General features: G+C 41.9%; 1 protein-coding gene across 1 annotated transcript in view; it reads left to right on the plus strand.

Moving 5' to 3' along the window:
• LOC133981600 (membrane-associated guanylate kinase, WW and PDZ domain-containing protein 2-like) overlaps positions 1–14342 on the plus strand; it is a 72657-nt gene extending 58315 nt beyond the window's left edge. Inside the window, exons 12-22 of the mRNA XM_062420376.1 lie at positions 4913–4944; positions 6264–6456; positions 6554–6669; positions 7088–7280; positions 7819–8058; positions 9882–10067; positions 10205–10508; positions 11218–11437; positions 11586–11729; positions 12304–12442; positions 13541–14342. Of these exons, the coding sequence (XP_062276360.1) occupies positions 4913–4944; positions 6264–6456; positions 6554–6669; positions 7088–7280; positions 7819–8058; positions 9882–10067; positions 10205–10508; positions 11218–11437; positions 11586–11729; positions 12304–12442; positions 13541–14235 (2462 nt within the window). The 3' untranslated portion in view covers positions 14236–14342. The remainder of the gene's footprint in view (positions 1–4912; positions 4945–6263; positions 6457–6553; positions 6670–7087; positions 7281–7818; positions 8059–9881; positions 10068–10204; positions 10509–11217; positions 11438–11585; positions 11730–12303; positions 12443–13540) is intronic.
• Positions 14343–17166: the final 2824 nt, after the last annotated feature.

A 17166-nucleotide genomic window follows, 5' to 3' on the forward strand; every position in this document is an offset into this window, starting at 1 on the left:
GGTAACTGCCCCGCTAAATATAAATCAGCCTGTGATTGAAACGCACAACTATCTTGTTACTGTGCATCTTCACCCCCAGCTGCAGCTTTGCAAGAGAGGAGTCAAGTGTAGTTGACAGTTAGAGCTGAGAGAGCAAAATAGATTTTGATTATGATCATTTTGAGACCCGTTCTATTTTTGAACACATTGAAATTCCTAATGGTGCTTTATTTGGATTTTATTCAAGTCTCTAAATGAGGTTTTATTTTTGGAAATATTTAATATCTTGAGTGTAGAGGCTAAAATAATTATATTGCCTGCTACAAAACTTGACAGGTTATTATATTATTACTGGCAATACGAAACAGATTTTTCCTAAAAAGTATAATTTCAGGATTATTTAGCAGACCAATTACTTCCATGTGCTGGTTAATAAAGAATGACATGCAGGAGCAAACAGCCACAGGATACATTAATCGATATTAGAAAATAGAAAACTAAAATTAACAACATTATGTTGTGTTATGTAATTCATATGTGCTGACTCAAGCAGCGAATTCACAGAAATATTACAGATCAGAAAAGAGTGTAAGCAGATGTCATAGTAAGTGTTGTGTGTGTCACACCATGTGTTCTCAGTGTTTTCCAAATGCGGCTTTATCACCAATATGTCATCGATGTTTTCCACTGAAGCAGACTGGGAGCAACACAGGGGGAGATTTAGAGGCATTTTTAAAAATTCGGCAAATCAAGAGCTGGTAAATTCAAAGTGCAGTAGAGATATGGGATGAGAGGCAGTTGTAATCTCACTGTTAATAGTTGTACAGCTCTGTGGCACCAATACTGTAATGGGGAAGCTGTTTAATTCCCACTGGGGCTGCTCATAACCAGAATAAATGCTGTTATTTCATTGTAATGTGCTCTGGACAGAAAGCATCTACCAAATGATTGTGGAGAGGGATATCTAGCTGCCACCTGTACTGACTGTACTTTGAACACTCTGAGATGATGATGATCTGATTATACAAACAGAATTTTTACTGTGTTCTGGATTCACAAATAGTTTTGATGCAATGCAGATATAACAAAGATGAAATAGGAGCCAAAAAGCTCTATAAACAATGCATACAGTTCTGTTGGTGATGTATAATGTTCAAATTCTTTATCGTATCTATATTTGTTGTTCAAATAGGATTTGTTTCTATGTGTGAATGACGACCAACCATTCTGTCTGAAAAATATTCTGCTGGATCTACACCCATTTGACTTTTAAAAGCAAATATTTAATCATCACTGATTTTTTGTCAGGTATTTTGTGTATTTAGATTTTAATTTAGGCTCGTCCACTCTACCTGCCACATGTTGAGTCACTATAACAAGCTCTGCATTGTAATGAGCTGCTCTAGAGTGCATTTAATCTTCTGCTTATATTCAGCATTTTACCTCCACCTTGAAGTGAAAGACGACCACACGTCCTTGTTCTGAGAGATACATCAAAATGGATTTCTAAAATAGCTGAAAAGAGGAAAAGGAGATATTTTTTCAGTGTGGAAGTTTGGAGTGCAGAGTTCTTTCGATATTGACAGAATGACATGGAGTGTGGCCATTTCCCCTCTTCTCCTATTTCCTGCATGATTGGCCACCTGTGAGGAAATTAAATTGCACAGTGAACGCTTTATTTGCTTGACATGTGCTCTGCACTGATTCTCTAAAAGGTGTTCTGGTCACAGGGTCAAAATGTGATTTGACTTGATAATTACCCCAGGCTGCCTATACCACTGAGCCCATGGCCATCTCAGGAACACACACTCAACCCCACAATAATGAACCACACAGCAGCGATCAACAGCCCACATGAAAGTCATTCAAGTCAAAAACCTTGTCCTTGTCCTTTGGCCATTCATGTCACATTTAAAGAGTCAAAGTTCACAAGGTCATTCTGTTTGCTTTCAATGTGCCACCCAGCAGCACTGCTGCTCACATTTTCATGCTCATTTAGTCGTTAAGTGTGTAGTTTTTCTGGAGACAAATTGCCATAAGTGAAGAGTTAATTTGCATTGTTTCTGAGATGATAACAGAACAATAAAAAGGAATTATAGATCTGCTCTCTTTTGCATCACTCCTTTTTCATGCTTATTTAATTAGGGATGAAGGCAATCAGTCTCTCATGCATCTCAGGTTTAATTAATTGAAGTGTGACAAGAATGATTAATGCAGACCTGAACAGCAATCAAAGACATTAGCACTTAGTGATCCTAATACATCAGACTATCTGATGGAACTGCTGCTGATTTTACACCAGCCCTGTTGTCTCAAGTCTACAGTTCATTATTGCCCATTATTGAAGATGTATTGACATTTCCTTGTCGAATGAATTGATAGTGTTCTGTATGTTCAGTGAATCAACTCAGTGCCTTGATTATGTCAAAGCTAATAAATTCTACTGAGTCTGTGATGTGAACAAATGACTGAGTGTTTGCAGCAAGAAGAACAAAAACAACAAACTGTGTATGTGTGTATGTGCATGGACTTCAGCATGTGTGAGATCAAATGTGGTGGTGCTCAGTAGCAAAGCATCTTATGACCATGCAGAGCCAGCATCTGCCACCTGGTGGTTAACCTTTGTAAAGACACACATGTTTCACTGACAGACACGCCATTTAAAACAAGATGCTGAAATTCAATACACAAATGAGATCGCCATACACACATTTGTGCATCATCACATGCACATACACAAATCTATATCTGAATTTAGACACACACACACACACACACACACACACACACACACACACACACACACACACACACACACACACACACACAGCTTGCAATGGATAGCCTTTTAAATGCTGAACTGAATGTGACAAATTGCCTCCCTTCCCCCAAAGTTGCCATCTCCTCCTTCAACCTCACCAGTTTCTATCAAACAACTCAAGACAACGGCCCCACAGGGACTATCAGCCTGACACACCAGGAACCTCTCTGACTCTCTCTGTGTGCCTCTCTTCTCTGCAGGGTGAACAAAAGGACAAGGTCCTTTGCAATGACTCAGATGTGCAAAATGTCAGGAATGTTTAAACATGTTTGTGTTCATAGACGTAGGTTTTCTGTGCATAACATCCATGGAATTTTGCTTGCACACATGATTTCAGATGTGTGACTGAGAGCATTGGTGCTTTGTGTAACACAGACAGGGTGTTAGACTTCCGCTGCATGTGTGACTGTGTGTGTGTGTGTCTATCTCTGTGTCTGACTGCTCTGCTCTAGCGTGGGCACTCTGCCAGAGTTCCACTGAGCTCTGGTCGTGTTCACAGCTCCGTCCCCTGACATCCCAGTTGGAAGCAGAGCCAACCACAGACTAGAGACATTTTGCGGCACCAATGAGGATGCAGTTCATAGCTGTGAAGAAAAGGGTGTCAGGCTGAACAAGCCAATCAGACTGATCTGAGGGCCATCCAAAACTCAGCAGGCTAGTCTGTCAGACTGGCCTGCCAGACTGCCTGACCACTGACTCATGAGAAGGGCCACGTGAAGCCTCTCTACCAGTCATTCACTTGTAATTCATCAGCATGCATATGAGTGCACCACACATCCAGCACATATGCTGATGAATTGTATTAGCATTTAAATTAAGCTTAAATGTTTCTGTGAGTATGACGGTCCTCTTAAATATGAGTGGACAATTGCCTCGTAGCTCATAATCATTTCCTTCAGCGGGTCATTAAGGAAAGTTGCCTGAGAATGAATTATTAGAATTCCTTAAAGGCTTCCCTTAAGGCCCTTATTTCCTGCAGAACACCCCCCGCTGCTGCCCCTGTGCTGAATCATTTCAGCACCACGGACAGCTCTGCTGAAACCCTCATTTATGTTTATGGGATTCATGGACAGGAGAGTTTTTTCGCCTTTTCTCATCTTCCTGTTTCCTCCTCCACGCTCACAGACACAGCAGGGATGTATGACATTTACATTTCTGGGTAACAAAGATGCTTTAATTGAGCAAATGGTGTAGGCCTGCTGGTGAAAAATGTGGAAAAATAAATTTAAAAAATGTAAGGCATTGCAAAAAAGTCCTCACAAAGTCCACACATCTGCCCCATTGCTAAGTGCACTGGTCTTCATCTTGCTTATCTAAAAGGCAGGCGGATGTAATTCCATTTCAGGATTCTCTAAAGAATATTTTACAAGCGCCCACGTCTGTGAAAGGATTCATCAGCGATGCTGCAGCAGTCTACTGTGCTTGATGAGTGTATTTCTGTCCTCATGTACAAAGATACAAACTGAATGACTGAATGTTTATACAAGCCAGCCATTGCATGCTATCTCCCTCATGTCTAAATGTATGTATTTGGGTCTCAGCAGCATAAATGTACTGTATGTCTTTGATTCAGTGGAGTCACAGGGGAGCTGTGTTGATGAGATTGTTGTGATGTAGAGTGCTCCCTGCTTCCTGCATGCAGATCAAATATGACTTACAGAGGTGTGTGTGTGTGTGTGTGTGTGTGTGTGTGTGTGTGTGTGTGTGTGTGTGTGTGTGTGTGTGTGTGTGTGTGTGTGTGTGTGTGTGTGTGTGTGTGTGTGTGTGTGTTTGGGGGGGAGGGGTATGTGGCTTTCCCTGCAGCTAATGATGTAATTATGTTGAAAACAAACGCAACAACCAGACTCGTTTAGGAGGAGTTACACAAACAAAGTCAAAACAGAGGAATATTAAATCAGCAAACTGAGAACTTTTTCTTGTGCTTGGCAAAGAAGATTTGACATGTGTCAAATATCTCAGATGGCTCCTTCAGAAACCTTTGCACACAGCTTCCCTTATATTTATCTTTGCCTGCACAGTCGTAATTGTCTGTATTTTGTTGTTTATAAAGAATCCGCCAGATTATCCAAGTCTGCTCTATTTTAACTGTGTTTTTCCATCTTACTTCCTCAGGCCACGTCTCTCCCTGGAAGGCCTCCAAACAGGTACAAATGTGTTTCTGCTTATTATGACATGTTCTTACTAGTGTGTTTGTGTGTGTAAGTGAGACAGAAACAGAGAGAAAGTGCATCTGTGAACCAGATGTTTGTTGGAGCAGAGATAGAAGACAGTGGCTTGTAGGACCAGCGTTTGTCACAGAGGCGGTGTTACCTGGAAGATGTTTGACTTTGCGTTATTGTGAAATGAGCCAACCTGTCCTGATCTGCTCATTGGTTTGATCAGATTTCACACCTCGCCGGATGGGAAAAAGCTCTTCAGTTTTATACTTAAACTGCACTTGTTATTGCTTGTGAAAATCAGCACTCATTCATGCTATTAAAACAGAATATTCAGACGTGATGAATCTCATCTCATTGAAGTTTAAATGTGAATATTGATTGTAATTCATTACCATATTTGCCCCTGGCAAAGTGGCTATTTTTCTTTATTACCTTATTGAGTTATTGAATTAAACATTTAACTAAATATAACTCATACACTTAAAGGGTAACATTTGTTTTTAATACTTTAAGTGACAATCATCCATCATTACCTACCTATTGACAATATTCTCTGTGGTTATTACACTTACGCAGCTTTGGGGGTTGTTGTTCTAACTTCCCTGCCTTTTGTACAGTGTGAAAGTTACAAGATTTCATCACAGTAAACATGAGGCCGCTATTTGTCAAAGTTTTATCATCAGGGTTACAGTATTTCATTATACACGTTTGCATGCATATATGCTTTCTTTAATCTCTTTTCTGCTGACTTTAGTTTGCAAATGAAACTCTAAGTAATTTCATTAGCAACAAAACTTGTTCGGTATAGCATTGTGTACTTTTTATTGCCATGTTGCTTCTTCAGCACTTACTATATTAGTCTACAGGTCAGCACTGCATAGTATTTTTAGCAGTTTGTTGCTGTGTTGTTTTCTTCTGCCTGCATACTGTGTTATCATGTGGGCTGTGGGCTGTTGGTCACTTTTATGTGTGGATTATGTCTGTGGCTTGTTTTGTTTTTTTGGATGAGTGTATGTTCTTTCTATGCTCTTTTTGTTCCCACACTGTGAATCAATTTCCCTTTGAGATAATAAAATGTATCAGTCATTTGAGCATTAAGATGCCAACAGGAAGATTTGCTATTTTCATACAGGCATTGATCCCACAGAGAAACATGAGTAGTTAAATATGACCTAAATTTAACACATTTGTATTAAACCTTTTTTTATTTTTAAAGAAAAACAAAATTTAACTGACAGTAATAAATGTTTTCACCCCTAAATCATATATTCAATGAATCATCTGTCTTGGTGTTTTCTTTGTAGTTGCCCGACCAATGGGACCCGCATGGAAGCCCCCAAGCAACCCTGTCTGGTCCGGTCTTGCCTCCTGGAACACCATTCCCAAACCAGCCACAGCACCGCACTTCTGTGCCTGACTCAACTGAGGGCTTTGATCTTAACAAGCCTGACCCCTACGACCTGTATGAGAAGTCGCGGGCTATCTATGAAAGCAGACGTGAGTGTAGAGCATCAGAGACGGAGCATTATGTTGCATTTGATCTACAAAAAAAAAGGAGACAGAATAATCTTTTTTGTCTGCAACTGTGTACCAGGTCCAGAGTACGAAGAGGTGGAGGTGCACCTACTGAGGGAGAAGACTGGGTTCGGCTTCCGCATCCTGGGGGGAGACGAGGCCGTGCAGGCTGTGAGTCCGGACGCCCGTGACAAGGCTCGTATGGGACGGGCTGGACCACACAGATATTTAACCTCATACACACCGACCCCATCTTACCTGAACCTAACCTCACCCACAATCTTTACACAGTTACAGTTCATTCATATGACAAACATGTCCTCTATACACACACTTACACACAAGTACACCATGACTTTCTCACGCTGTCCTGACCCTCTAACTGCTCAGTGCCTCCCATACTGAAGAAACGCCTTGCCAACTTGTGCAAGTGTAAAAAAGCATGCAAACTTCAATACAGGTAGAGTGTAGCAGGAGAATATTAGGAAGGTGAAGCAATGTTATCATGACCTAACAATAGTTAAGAGGCTAGATAAAGTAGTTACTGTGTGATTTCACTGTTTCATCCTCTTCTCCTTCATCTATGCTGCTAATATTGATTGTCTTTGAACAGATTGTTATTGGCGCTATAATAGAGAACACTCCTGCTGAGCGCGACGGGCGGCTTAGACCCGGGGATGAGCTCATTTCTGTGGATAAAAATGTGGTTGCTGGGAAACCGCACAAATATGTAATAGACTTGATGCACGCAGCCGCTCGCAATGGTCAAGTCAGCTTGACTGTGAGAAGGAGAGTGCAAATGCTTGGTGAGGAGATGTTTTATTCTTTTGTTCTTCTCTGTTTTATTATTTCTTTTTACACTGTACCAAAACTGGAGAACATGCTGCACATTTCACTGGAATCAAATCATAGGACACACTTGCTGACAATCTGCGTGAAGGATCAGTGTGTACAGTATTTCTCACCCACACATCTTCTCTGAAGGTAGTAGATCATACATACATCTATCCTTTGTTCATTCTGAGCATTGAAGCAGGCTCTGTGATTAATGTCTTTCCAAATGCAGTACAACTGTAAGGACGTATGATAATACAAGAATCAGACCTGTTAAATGACAAACCAACAAACGATATTTGACTTTGATGGAGAATCCCTGCAGAAGGTAGAGAAGTGCACTGTTTCATATAGCTGCTGCAAAATTTGAATTTTTCCAATGTCTACATCTGAAGCTTTTAAATGAGTGTTTATAAGGGACTAAACTGTCTGTGTTTTACAGTAGCAGAACAGTTGTGATGACTCTTCTCAACTCATGTCTTTCTGGATCTTCTGTCTCCTTTCCTCCAGGTGAACCATGTCCTGTGAACGGCCGCAGCCCCGGCTCAGTGTCGACACAACACAGCTCCCCACGTAGTGACGCAGCCTCGGCTGCGGGCCCTCCAGTGGTTGCCGCTCCCGTTGCCACCTCTCCTCCAGAGGGTACCGCTCTGCAAACCAGTGACGTGGTCATTCACCGCAAAGAGAATGAAGGCTTCGGCTTTGTCATCATCAGCTCCCTGAACAGACCGGAGAACGCCACCATCATCAGTGAGTTGCTTCTGATAAGAGCTCTTAGGGTTGTTCCTGAGTGCAAATGGTGATTTGTAAATAAAGATGGCCAAGAATCCATATAGGATGACAACTGTCCAAGAATGATTGTTTATGGGTTCTGGTTATTATTTACATTTCAGGTGGAATCTGTGAGCCTTTGCATTAGTATGTAAAAAACCAAGCACATGCACATACCCCAAGTGGTGCTCAAGCACCTGCTCTTGTGGCCTTTCACAAGATGTCCCTTTGCAAGACTTTTTTTTTCTATTTCATTTTCTAATTTTCTATTTTAGTTTTTAAATTTGGCCCATGGCATTAATTCTCTACCACATTTAAGTTCAAATCCGTAAAATTGCACGAGCCCCTGCCCCTCCCTCTTCGGCTTCCCCTGCCGCAACCACCCCAGTTATCACACGCATATTGAGCACCATTCACAGCAGCATGATCCATGTCTCCCTTCATTGGTGACAGCCAAGTAACAAAAGCATTTGCCCTAAGGCCCAGTATTGTTTGTCACAGCTGGGAAATTAAATTGCTATTGAGTACAGCAGCCAGACGATATTAGGAAACAGCCCAACATTAAGCTTAACATCAAGCAAGCTAGTCTGGCACAAAATAGTGTAGTCAATGAAAATATGTGAACCACTAGGTAGTTCCTTTGTCAAGGAGCATAAACAAATAAATATGCAGTACATGATTTGTCTGTGTCAATCTCCTGTCCTCTCCTGTCCTGTCCTGTCCTGTCCTGTCCTGTCCTCTCCTCTCCTCTCCTCTCCTCTCCTCTCCTCTCCTCTCCTCTCCTCTCCTCTCCTCTCCTCTCCTCTCCTCTCCTCTCCTTTCCTCTCCTTCTGTGTCAGCAGCTCTTCTGTTAGCAGCAGTATTCAGGCTCCAAGGGCTTTTGGGGGAGAAGGGCTTTAAGGTGTCACTGGAGCAATTAGCTGCAGGCTCTATTAAAAGCCCCCCACACCTCCTACCTCACTCATACACCTCCCCCTACTCCCCCTTCACTCCCTGCACTTAAATCACACCCTGCCAGCCATTTTTAAGGTCGTATGATTCCCTCCTCCTCCTCTTCTCTTCCCATCCATGCAGTTTTCTGTTTGGTCCAGCTAAAGCAGGATAATGAGACTGATAAGTTTAATTTTTATTAGTTTCCAAGAGTCTGAATTTATTGGTGAAAAGGACTCAAAGGTCAGAACTTTTACTTCATAATGGTAAAAGTGTAGATTTAGATCTACTTAAGCTTGATTTTATTCTTGAAAAACTGCAGGATTTGAAACATATTTTTACACTTTGCTAAATTGAGCTGATATCTTTCAGCACTGAATAACCTGCACAAACACCTGGTGTGGTCACATTTATTTCCTATACAGTAGTGATTGTAATATCAAACATTACTTCAGGATGTAATTGTTCATGTTTAACAGTCATTAACAGGATTATTGACAGTTTGGTGCATTCAGAAATGTGTAATACTGAAGTAGACATTTTCAGTTTTCTGTTCTAATTTGTGTGAAAAGTGTTGATAGAATCAGAAACTCAAATGTAATTTGTTTTGTTTAGAATTACATTTCTTAGCAGGTTTGTATGACGTAAGCATTTCAGTGCAGTGACATTGCTTGGATTGGATAAAGCATAACAATATTTGGAACTGTAATTTTAAAAACAGTGGCAACAATGCTACGAAGTTATGACTGTCAAGGTTCATACTGTAATACAGTTTGAAATATTATTGCCTCCATTTTAGAATTCAGTATTATCTGTGCTGTTTTGTCTTCAAAATTGGCTTTGACAGCCACCTTGTTATTGTCTGTTTCCAGCTGTGCCCCATAAAATAGGACGTATAATCGAGGGCAGTCCTGCAGACCGATGTGGGAAGCTGAAGGTGGGCGACCGGATCCTGGCTGTGAACGGACAGTCCATCATCAGTATGCCGCACGCAGACATTGTCAAGCTTATTAAAGATGCTGGGCTAACAGTCACACTGCACATCGTACCAGAGGAGGGTAAGTGTTTTTGTTTGGCAGCTTGTTTATTTTTTTGCTTTGCATTGCAGTCTTGTGCATTTGTGAACGTGTTGGTCCATTTTAATACCCTCTCCTCTAACTTTGACATGTTCCACATGCTCTTCTATCCATCACAGGCTCCCATTCTGGACCCAGCTCAGAGAAGCAGAGCCCCATGACACAGAAACACAGCCCCCAACCCAGCCCTGTAGGCCAATCAAGCCAAGGAGGCATCCAGCCCAGCCAAACAGCTCCTCACCCAAGCCAAATGGCCACTCAGACAGCACCTGCCCAGCCCGGCCAGACACCAGCTCAGACAAGCCAAACAGTGCCTGGCCCTCCTGCACCAGGAGCCTCCCAGCCTGCACCAGCTGGAACCCAGCAGAGCCCGGTCACCCATCCCTCCGGACCCCCTATACAGCTTTATCTCCACGACGGCAGGTAAGATACCTCTAACAGGGATGTTCATGTTTGGGCTGAGCGGGAGTGTTTTGTAAGATTCCTTAAGCATATTGTTTCTTAATGACAGCATGGAAAGTGACCGGAAGAAGGAAAAGCAGTTTTTAAATGTGACAGATATCAAACTGTGTATATAGATGAGAAAGTGCCATACCCTCCTTGCATGCACGTAAGTTCAGGAGAAAACCTGTGACTGCAGACAACTTTTGTCCCAGTCAGACGCTCACTCTCAGGCTAGCCTCTACTCTGTTGCGCAATGCCACTTAGCTCTTACAGCATCACTGAATAATTTACCTAAAGGTATCTCTTCTATAATGCAGGAACCCAGTGATCAGGCCCTTTTCTGTGTCAAAACTATGAAAGTGTGAGTGCATGCACGCATGGATGGATGTGTGTGCATGTGAGTTCCAGATCAAGACACTGAGAGTAGCACTCCCAGAGCTGTGGATTTATGCCTATTTTACAAGCGGGAATGTGATGAAAGTTTAAAAACAGAGAGTGATATTTCCATACTTTTCTGTGGTGACCCATCTCAGCTATATTCTCATCCCTCACATGTCAGTCTAATTTCAAATGTAACTTAACCAATAAATGTACACATGAGGGTGTGTGTGGAGTAGGACATCTCGTCCCTTTATTCTTATTCAAAATAATGCTCTCTCGGATTTTGTTGCTACTTTTCTCCTCACAGGTCAGAGGTAAAAGCCAGACAGGATGTCAAACCTGACTTCCGCCATCCTCCATTCACTGATTACAGGCAACCACCGGTAGACTACCGTCACCCACCGGTGACCGATTATCGACAACCTCCAACGCTGGACTACCGACACCCGCCTGGCCTGCTGGACTTCCGACCGCACCCTGCAGCTGCACAGTTCCCTCTGGGGATCCCAGCAGACTTCAGACCACAGGTACAATCAAATCAGTAACTGTGTGCTTGAGTGGACTGCAGTGATCATAAAGTGTACATATTCATTTATATACAGGTACACTAACAGAAACGGTGTTTGTAGCCTTTGCAATAAGTTTGTTACAAGTTGTCTACTGTTTATTCTTCAGGACTTTGATTACTTTACGGTGGAGCTGGAGAAAAGTGCAAAGGGATTTGGTTTCAGTATCCGCGGGGGCAGAGAGTACAAGATGGACCTATTTGTGTTGCGCCTTGCTGAGGACGGTCCTGCCATACGTAATGGGAGAATGAGGGTGAGATGAAGAAAAACCATGACAATGCACTCTTCAGGAGATGACTGGAATTGTTGTCAGTAGAAAACAGTTGCTGTTTTATAAAAAAAAACATAAACAAGAATATTAGATAAAGTTACAGGCAAGTATTGGCTATGAACATAATGCCAGTTTTTGTTCATCTTTATATCAACTTGCTCATATGATTTCATCACTGAATTTAAATCAGGCAACAAAGTCAGTCTGATATTGTTCTTGTGCATCTTTCAGTCATCCTTTTGTTAATTGAAGTCATTATTTTACAGTCTGCTTCTTCTTCATGAGGCAGTAATAGCTTAGAGGTTAGGGAAGTGGGGAATTAGGTAAGTAAAGCATGCGAACTCACTGACTGTGTAACCCTCAGTTCAACCGTCAACAACTACTGTTAAGATGCACTTGAACAAGGCACTTAGTGGCAACTGAATCCCCAGTTGCTCAATGTAGAGCTGCTGCGTAGGCACAAGCAGAGGCCTGCGGGTTGTGTAGAAAAGTCAACTTTGCGTGGATAAACAGAGGTTGACAGAAATCGACCCTGTGCTCTGTGTGTCTCCTCCAGGTGGGGGATCAGATCATAGAGATTAACGGGGACAGCACTCGGGACATGACTCACGCCCGTGCCATTGAACTCATCAAGGCGGGAGGCAGGCGAGTCAGGCTGCTGCTAAAGAGAGGCACAGGACAGGTGCCAGAATATGGTGGGTTTCCTTGTCACAATCTAAATGTCTCATTCTCGCTTCTCTTTCTACCGTAGTCTCTGACCTGAAGATTGGAGATCATTCTCTTTTCCCCTGTAGATTATGTGTGTTTTACCCAAGAGCACATTAACAAGCATTAATAACCCTAGCTTTATTATTAATATCTTTTTGCATTTTACTCCTGGCTCCACGATCCTCTATTCTGTCATCTACAATTAATTTTGTCTCTCTGTGAAAAATCGTTTTGAACAAACGGTAGAATAACATCTTTATCCTACGTGTTGTAACCCCACTGCTTTAAGTCTAATGATTGGTATAGGCTTTTACTTGCCTTCCCTCAGGAATGGTACCTCCCAACCTCTCCATGTGCATGAAAGGTGACACACTAAGCTCCCCCTATTTCTTCCTAATGGGCCACTCTAAAGACACGGTTTGTGAAAAACTGCATGTCTCTCTTTCCATACTGATTAATCTGTGCTCTGTAGCTGTGCTTTAAGCATGCATTTATGTACGCATGAACATGATTTTATTCATAGGAAAACAGTAGCTGTGTGCGTGTGTGTAACTATCTGTGTGTGTGTGTGTGAGTGTGTGTGTGTGTGTGTGTGTGTGTGTGTGTGTGCACGTGCGATGCGTGTGTGTGTGTGGATGCTTTTGTGTCTTGTAGTAAGAGAGCAGTATGGTTTGAAGTGACTCTCTAGATAAAATTGTATCATTCTGAAGAGGGGCTGTGAAGTAGACTGTGTGAAATCAGTTTGCTCAGGATCAGTCTGTCACACAACTATAATGATTTTTTTTTTCAAGCACTGAATGAATCCTGTCGCACAAAATGACAATGTAACTGTTTTGTCAAAACTACAGTAGTCTAGATACAATTAAAGGTGTACCATATCGGATGTGTGCTGTTGACACACATTTGCATGCAAGTTTGCCTGACATATTAGGTTGTGGTGTTTCACTGTATTATTGTGTGCATCTTTCTTTCTCTGCTTATATCCTCTCTCCTTCCTCTCTTTTAGTATATGCATGTGCATGCTTGTTTGTGCCAGTCTGCTTTCATCTTAGTCCGCCTGAGCATGTTTTCCTCCTCTCCAACAGACTGTGTCGGCCCCTGGGATTCCCTTTCTACAGTCCACTCTGCCCTGCAGGAAGTGACCCTCGAACCTTACCCGAATCCATTGCTCTCATCCCATCCAGCCTCAGCCCCAGACTCCCCTCATCAGCTCCCTCTAGAGGCCACAGTGTGCATGGCAGACAAAACTCCACAGCTGACAGACCACAGCTCCATTAGAGGGGCTACAGGTGGCAGGTCCACCCAGCAGAAGTGCATCATCAGGGGGCAGGGAACCCCCCAGGGGTCTGGAGGGGTGGACTGTGGACCAGGCGACCGACAGCCTCGGGCTTTGCCTCCCAAAGCTGTCCTGGGGAGGCCTGTTGAAAGAAGAGAGCGGCAGAGGGAGACTTGCTCCCCTTGCTGTGAGAGAAAGGGCCTGCACACACAGGCAATGAGCACTATCTGGCCCTGGGACCCATATGTGAGTGTGAATTTGAATGGAGCCTCTGTAGGCAGTGGAGATGGACATGTCAGCCTCCAGGAGAGGCTGGTGTCCAGAGGTCTGTTCCCCAGAGAAGATGAGAGGGCCGGTGGCCACAGTGAGCTCTGCTGCCCTTCTAAAACCATGGAAGATACTCCTGCAAGGAGTGCAGCTGCCTCCCCTGGGCCCTGGAATGTCCCTGGGTCTGATAAACTGCCTGGCACCCTGAGGTCCTGGACCTCCACAGTAAGCAGGTAGAAAGGATCTCACTGGTCTTGACCAGATCACACTGTCTGGCTACTCGTTCAGTTCACCATCGGATGGATGCCTGAGAAAAACTCCCTCGCTTTCTCTTCTGTCCTGTTTTCCTTTCCATCTTCTTCTGAAATCATATTTTATGTTTCATTTGTTCTTATGAGATAATTATTACACCCACCACCTTAAAAAACAGAGGAACTTTCACAGCTATTGTAACATACAGTATAAAACCTGACTACTCAAATACGTAGGCATTTTGTACCCTCAGATGTGACAGTTCTGATCATACATGGAGCAACAATGTGTGATTCTGAGTGGAGCTTTGCTTTCGACATGTACCTTTAACTGCTCGACCGCATCTGGCTTCAGATTGGTCAGTGCAACGTAACCTCAGATGGAACAAGGTTCCTCGCAGGTGAGAGAGACATATGTGCATCGAAAAGATTTACTTTTGCTCCATTTTTTTCTGTAAAGTGGAAAGAACGACACTACAAATCTGTCAGATGGAGGCAGTGACACTGAAACATCTCTTGAATCACGAGCTCCTGGAGGACATGGCACTGACCCAAATGACAGCTTGGTTAACAAGACGTATGTTAGATCTCACATGCCTACCAATATATCATATACTGTAAATGTAAAGATGTGAAAAATATGTACATTTGGTAAACTCAAAAACATACCTGTTGGTGTTTTTTGGGGCAGTGTTGTAGTTAGATACATTGTAAAGAAAAGAGGAAAAAAACACCAGGACAGTATTTTAGGATCACTATTTCCATGGCTATGACTACATATCAAAGACTGTGCAAGTCACCAAACCCAGACCACTGAGGGAGGCAGCGGTCATGTGCATGGATATGAACCCCCATGTCATTATACAGGGACTCACATGTCTTTTAGAGGTAGAATATAGAGAGGAAATCCTCTATGGAGCAAACCAGTTGGTACTCATGTGAGACAAGAAAAAATACAACTTTCTTTTCATCTAATTGAACTTTTGAGTGACTGAAAACAGTTGGCTTAGTAAAGAACCCATATTACTGTTTTGAGTTATGTACACAACTTGATCACAAGTCAACCATGCAGTCATTGTGCAGAATTATAAGCTGTGTTGTATTCATTTAATGCTCAACAGAACAATTTATGTCCAGTCTATATTTCCCATTTCTATGCCTTTTACTGTGCTCAGTGTACCACATCACTGTGGGAGAGGGGCATCGGTGTGGGGAAGAGGAGGCCGATGGTTATGAGGTGGGGCGGAGTGCCTTACTCAAACTAATACCGAGCTGTTGCCGTTGTGATTTGTTTCGGGAACTTGAAAACAGATATTAGTGACCATGCACACATATCAGCGAACTGTCAAGTTGTGGAGCCTCTTTCTTTTCGGATTTAACACCAAGCACTATATACAGTTACCTGGATGCACTCTCAGCTGTATAGCTTATCAATATCAGCGATTGCCCTTGTCCCCAAGTGTTTAAAAAGGGGGATCAAACTTGTAGCCTGTAGCATTACATCCTCTTTGAGAGTAGAGCTGTTAATGTTAATCAAGACAGGGACATTATCAAAGTAGGCCATGCTTACTGATGTCAGATATTACAGCTTTATTTGTCTACTCTGTAAAGAAAATATTTAGTAACGCCTTATTTCACAGGTAGTTAAACTTTATACTCACTTCCTTTAAAAATTGAGAGTAATTTGCAGGTATTGAATGGTTAATTTTACTGAGAGGGTGTTGCAATTTGGTACCATTTTTTTTTTTATGAAAAAAAGTGTTAAGTTGATTTAATGGTTAAATGCCCACTCATTCTATTTGGGTTTATATATGGTTGTTAATTTGCAAAAGATCCATATAATTAGACTCTTAACAGTTCCTTTACTGACATAAAATATTTAGTTTTCAGTGTGTAGATTTGTGTGATTCGTGCATATTTAAATCTATGAGCACTTTTTTAAATCTATGAGCACTTTTCCTGTATACAACCAAATTATATAACCCTTTTGAATAAATGTACTAACAACAGCTACACAGCAGCTACTATCAGGAATTATTGAAAATGTTACCAAAATTGTTGATAGTGTTTGTAACAAACAACCTAATATGCTAATTTGGTGTTTTAAACACAAAACTGTAGTTTTGTGTTTAAAACACCAAATGTCTATTTTCTGTCTGCTAAAGAACTGTCATAAATTAAATTTATGACTTTTTGCAAATTAAACACTATGTAATAAATGGAAACTTTACAAGCTAAACCAATTTAACACTTTTTCTGTTTCTCTTATAATTTGTACCAAATTACACCACTCTTTCAGTAAAATGCCATAAAACTGTTAATTACAGGTAAATTACTCAGGAGGTTTCCAGGAAATTAAACATTAAAGATGATGTAAAATATGTCGGAAGAAGGGTCGAATCAAGAGCAACTGGACTTGGTTGTCTCTCATTCCCCTTGGGGTTGTTTTGCCCGTAAAATAAAGTATTGGCAAACATTTTGCTTTGATGCCGGTGGTACCAGCGCACCCTGAATCTCAACCTAATACTTTAGATTATCTGTGAAACGTAAATACATTGAAAAATCTGTTTAATCACAGAGTTTGTTACCAGCGTAGAGTCGAGGCATGCTGCTAATAAACTGAGACACTTGAGATGAAGTCACTATCCTCCAACAAGATGTTTGCTCTCATTGGAAATGTATCACCAGAGCTTTTGCATAGTGGAGGACAGATTTGTTTAAAAAATAATCCTAATGCTTTGTGAACATTTGACTGAACGCAGCATAACGGCACATTTGAACTATAGGTGTAAACCGGCCTTCTGGTTTACCAAGACGGACTGAGACACTAATACCTTGTGCACAAAGCCTCATCAAGACAGACTTTTACCCGTATTAGTTTGTAATTATGACAAGTGGTCTTGATTTTATTGAGCTG

This window comes from Scomber scombrus, chromosome 6, assembly GCF_963691925.1.
Source record: "Scomber scombrus chromosome 6, fScoSco1.1, whole genome shotgun sequence".
Lineage (NCBI taxonomy): Eukaryota > Metazoa > Chordata > Actinopteri > Scombriformes > Scombridae > Scomber > Scomber scombrus.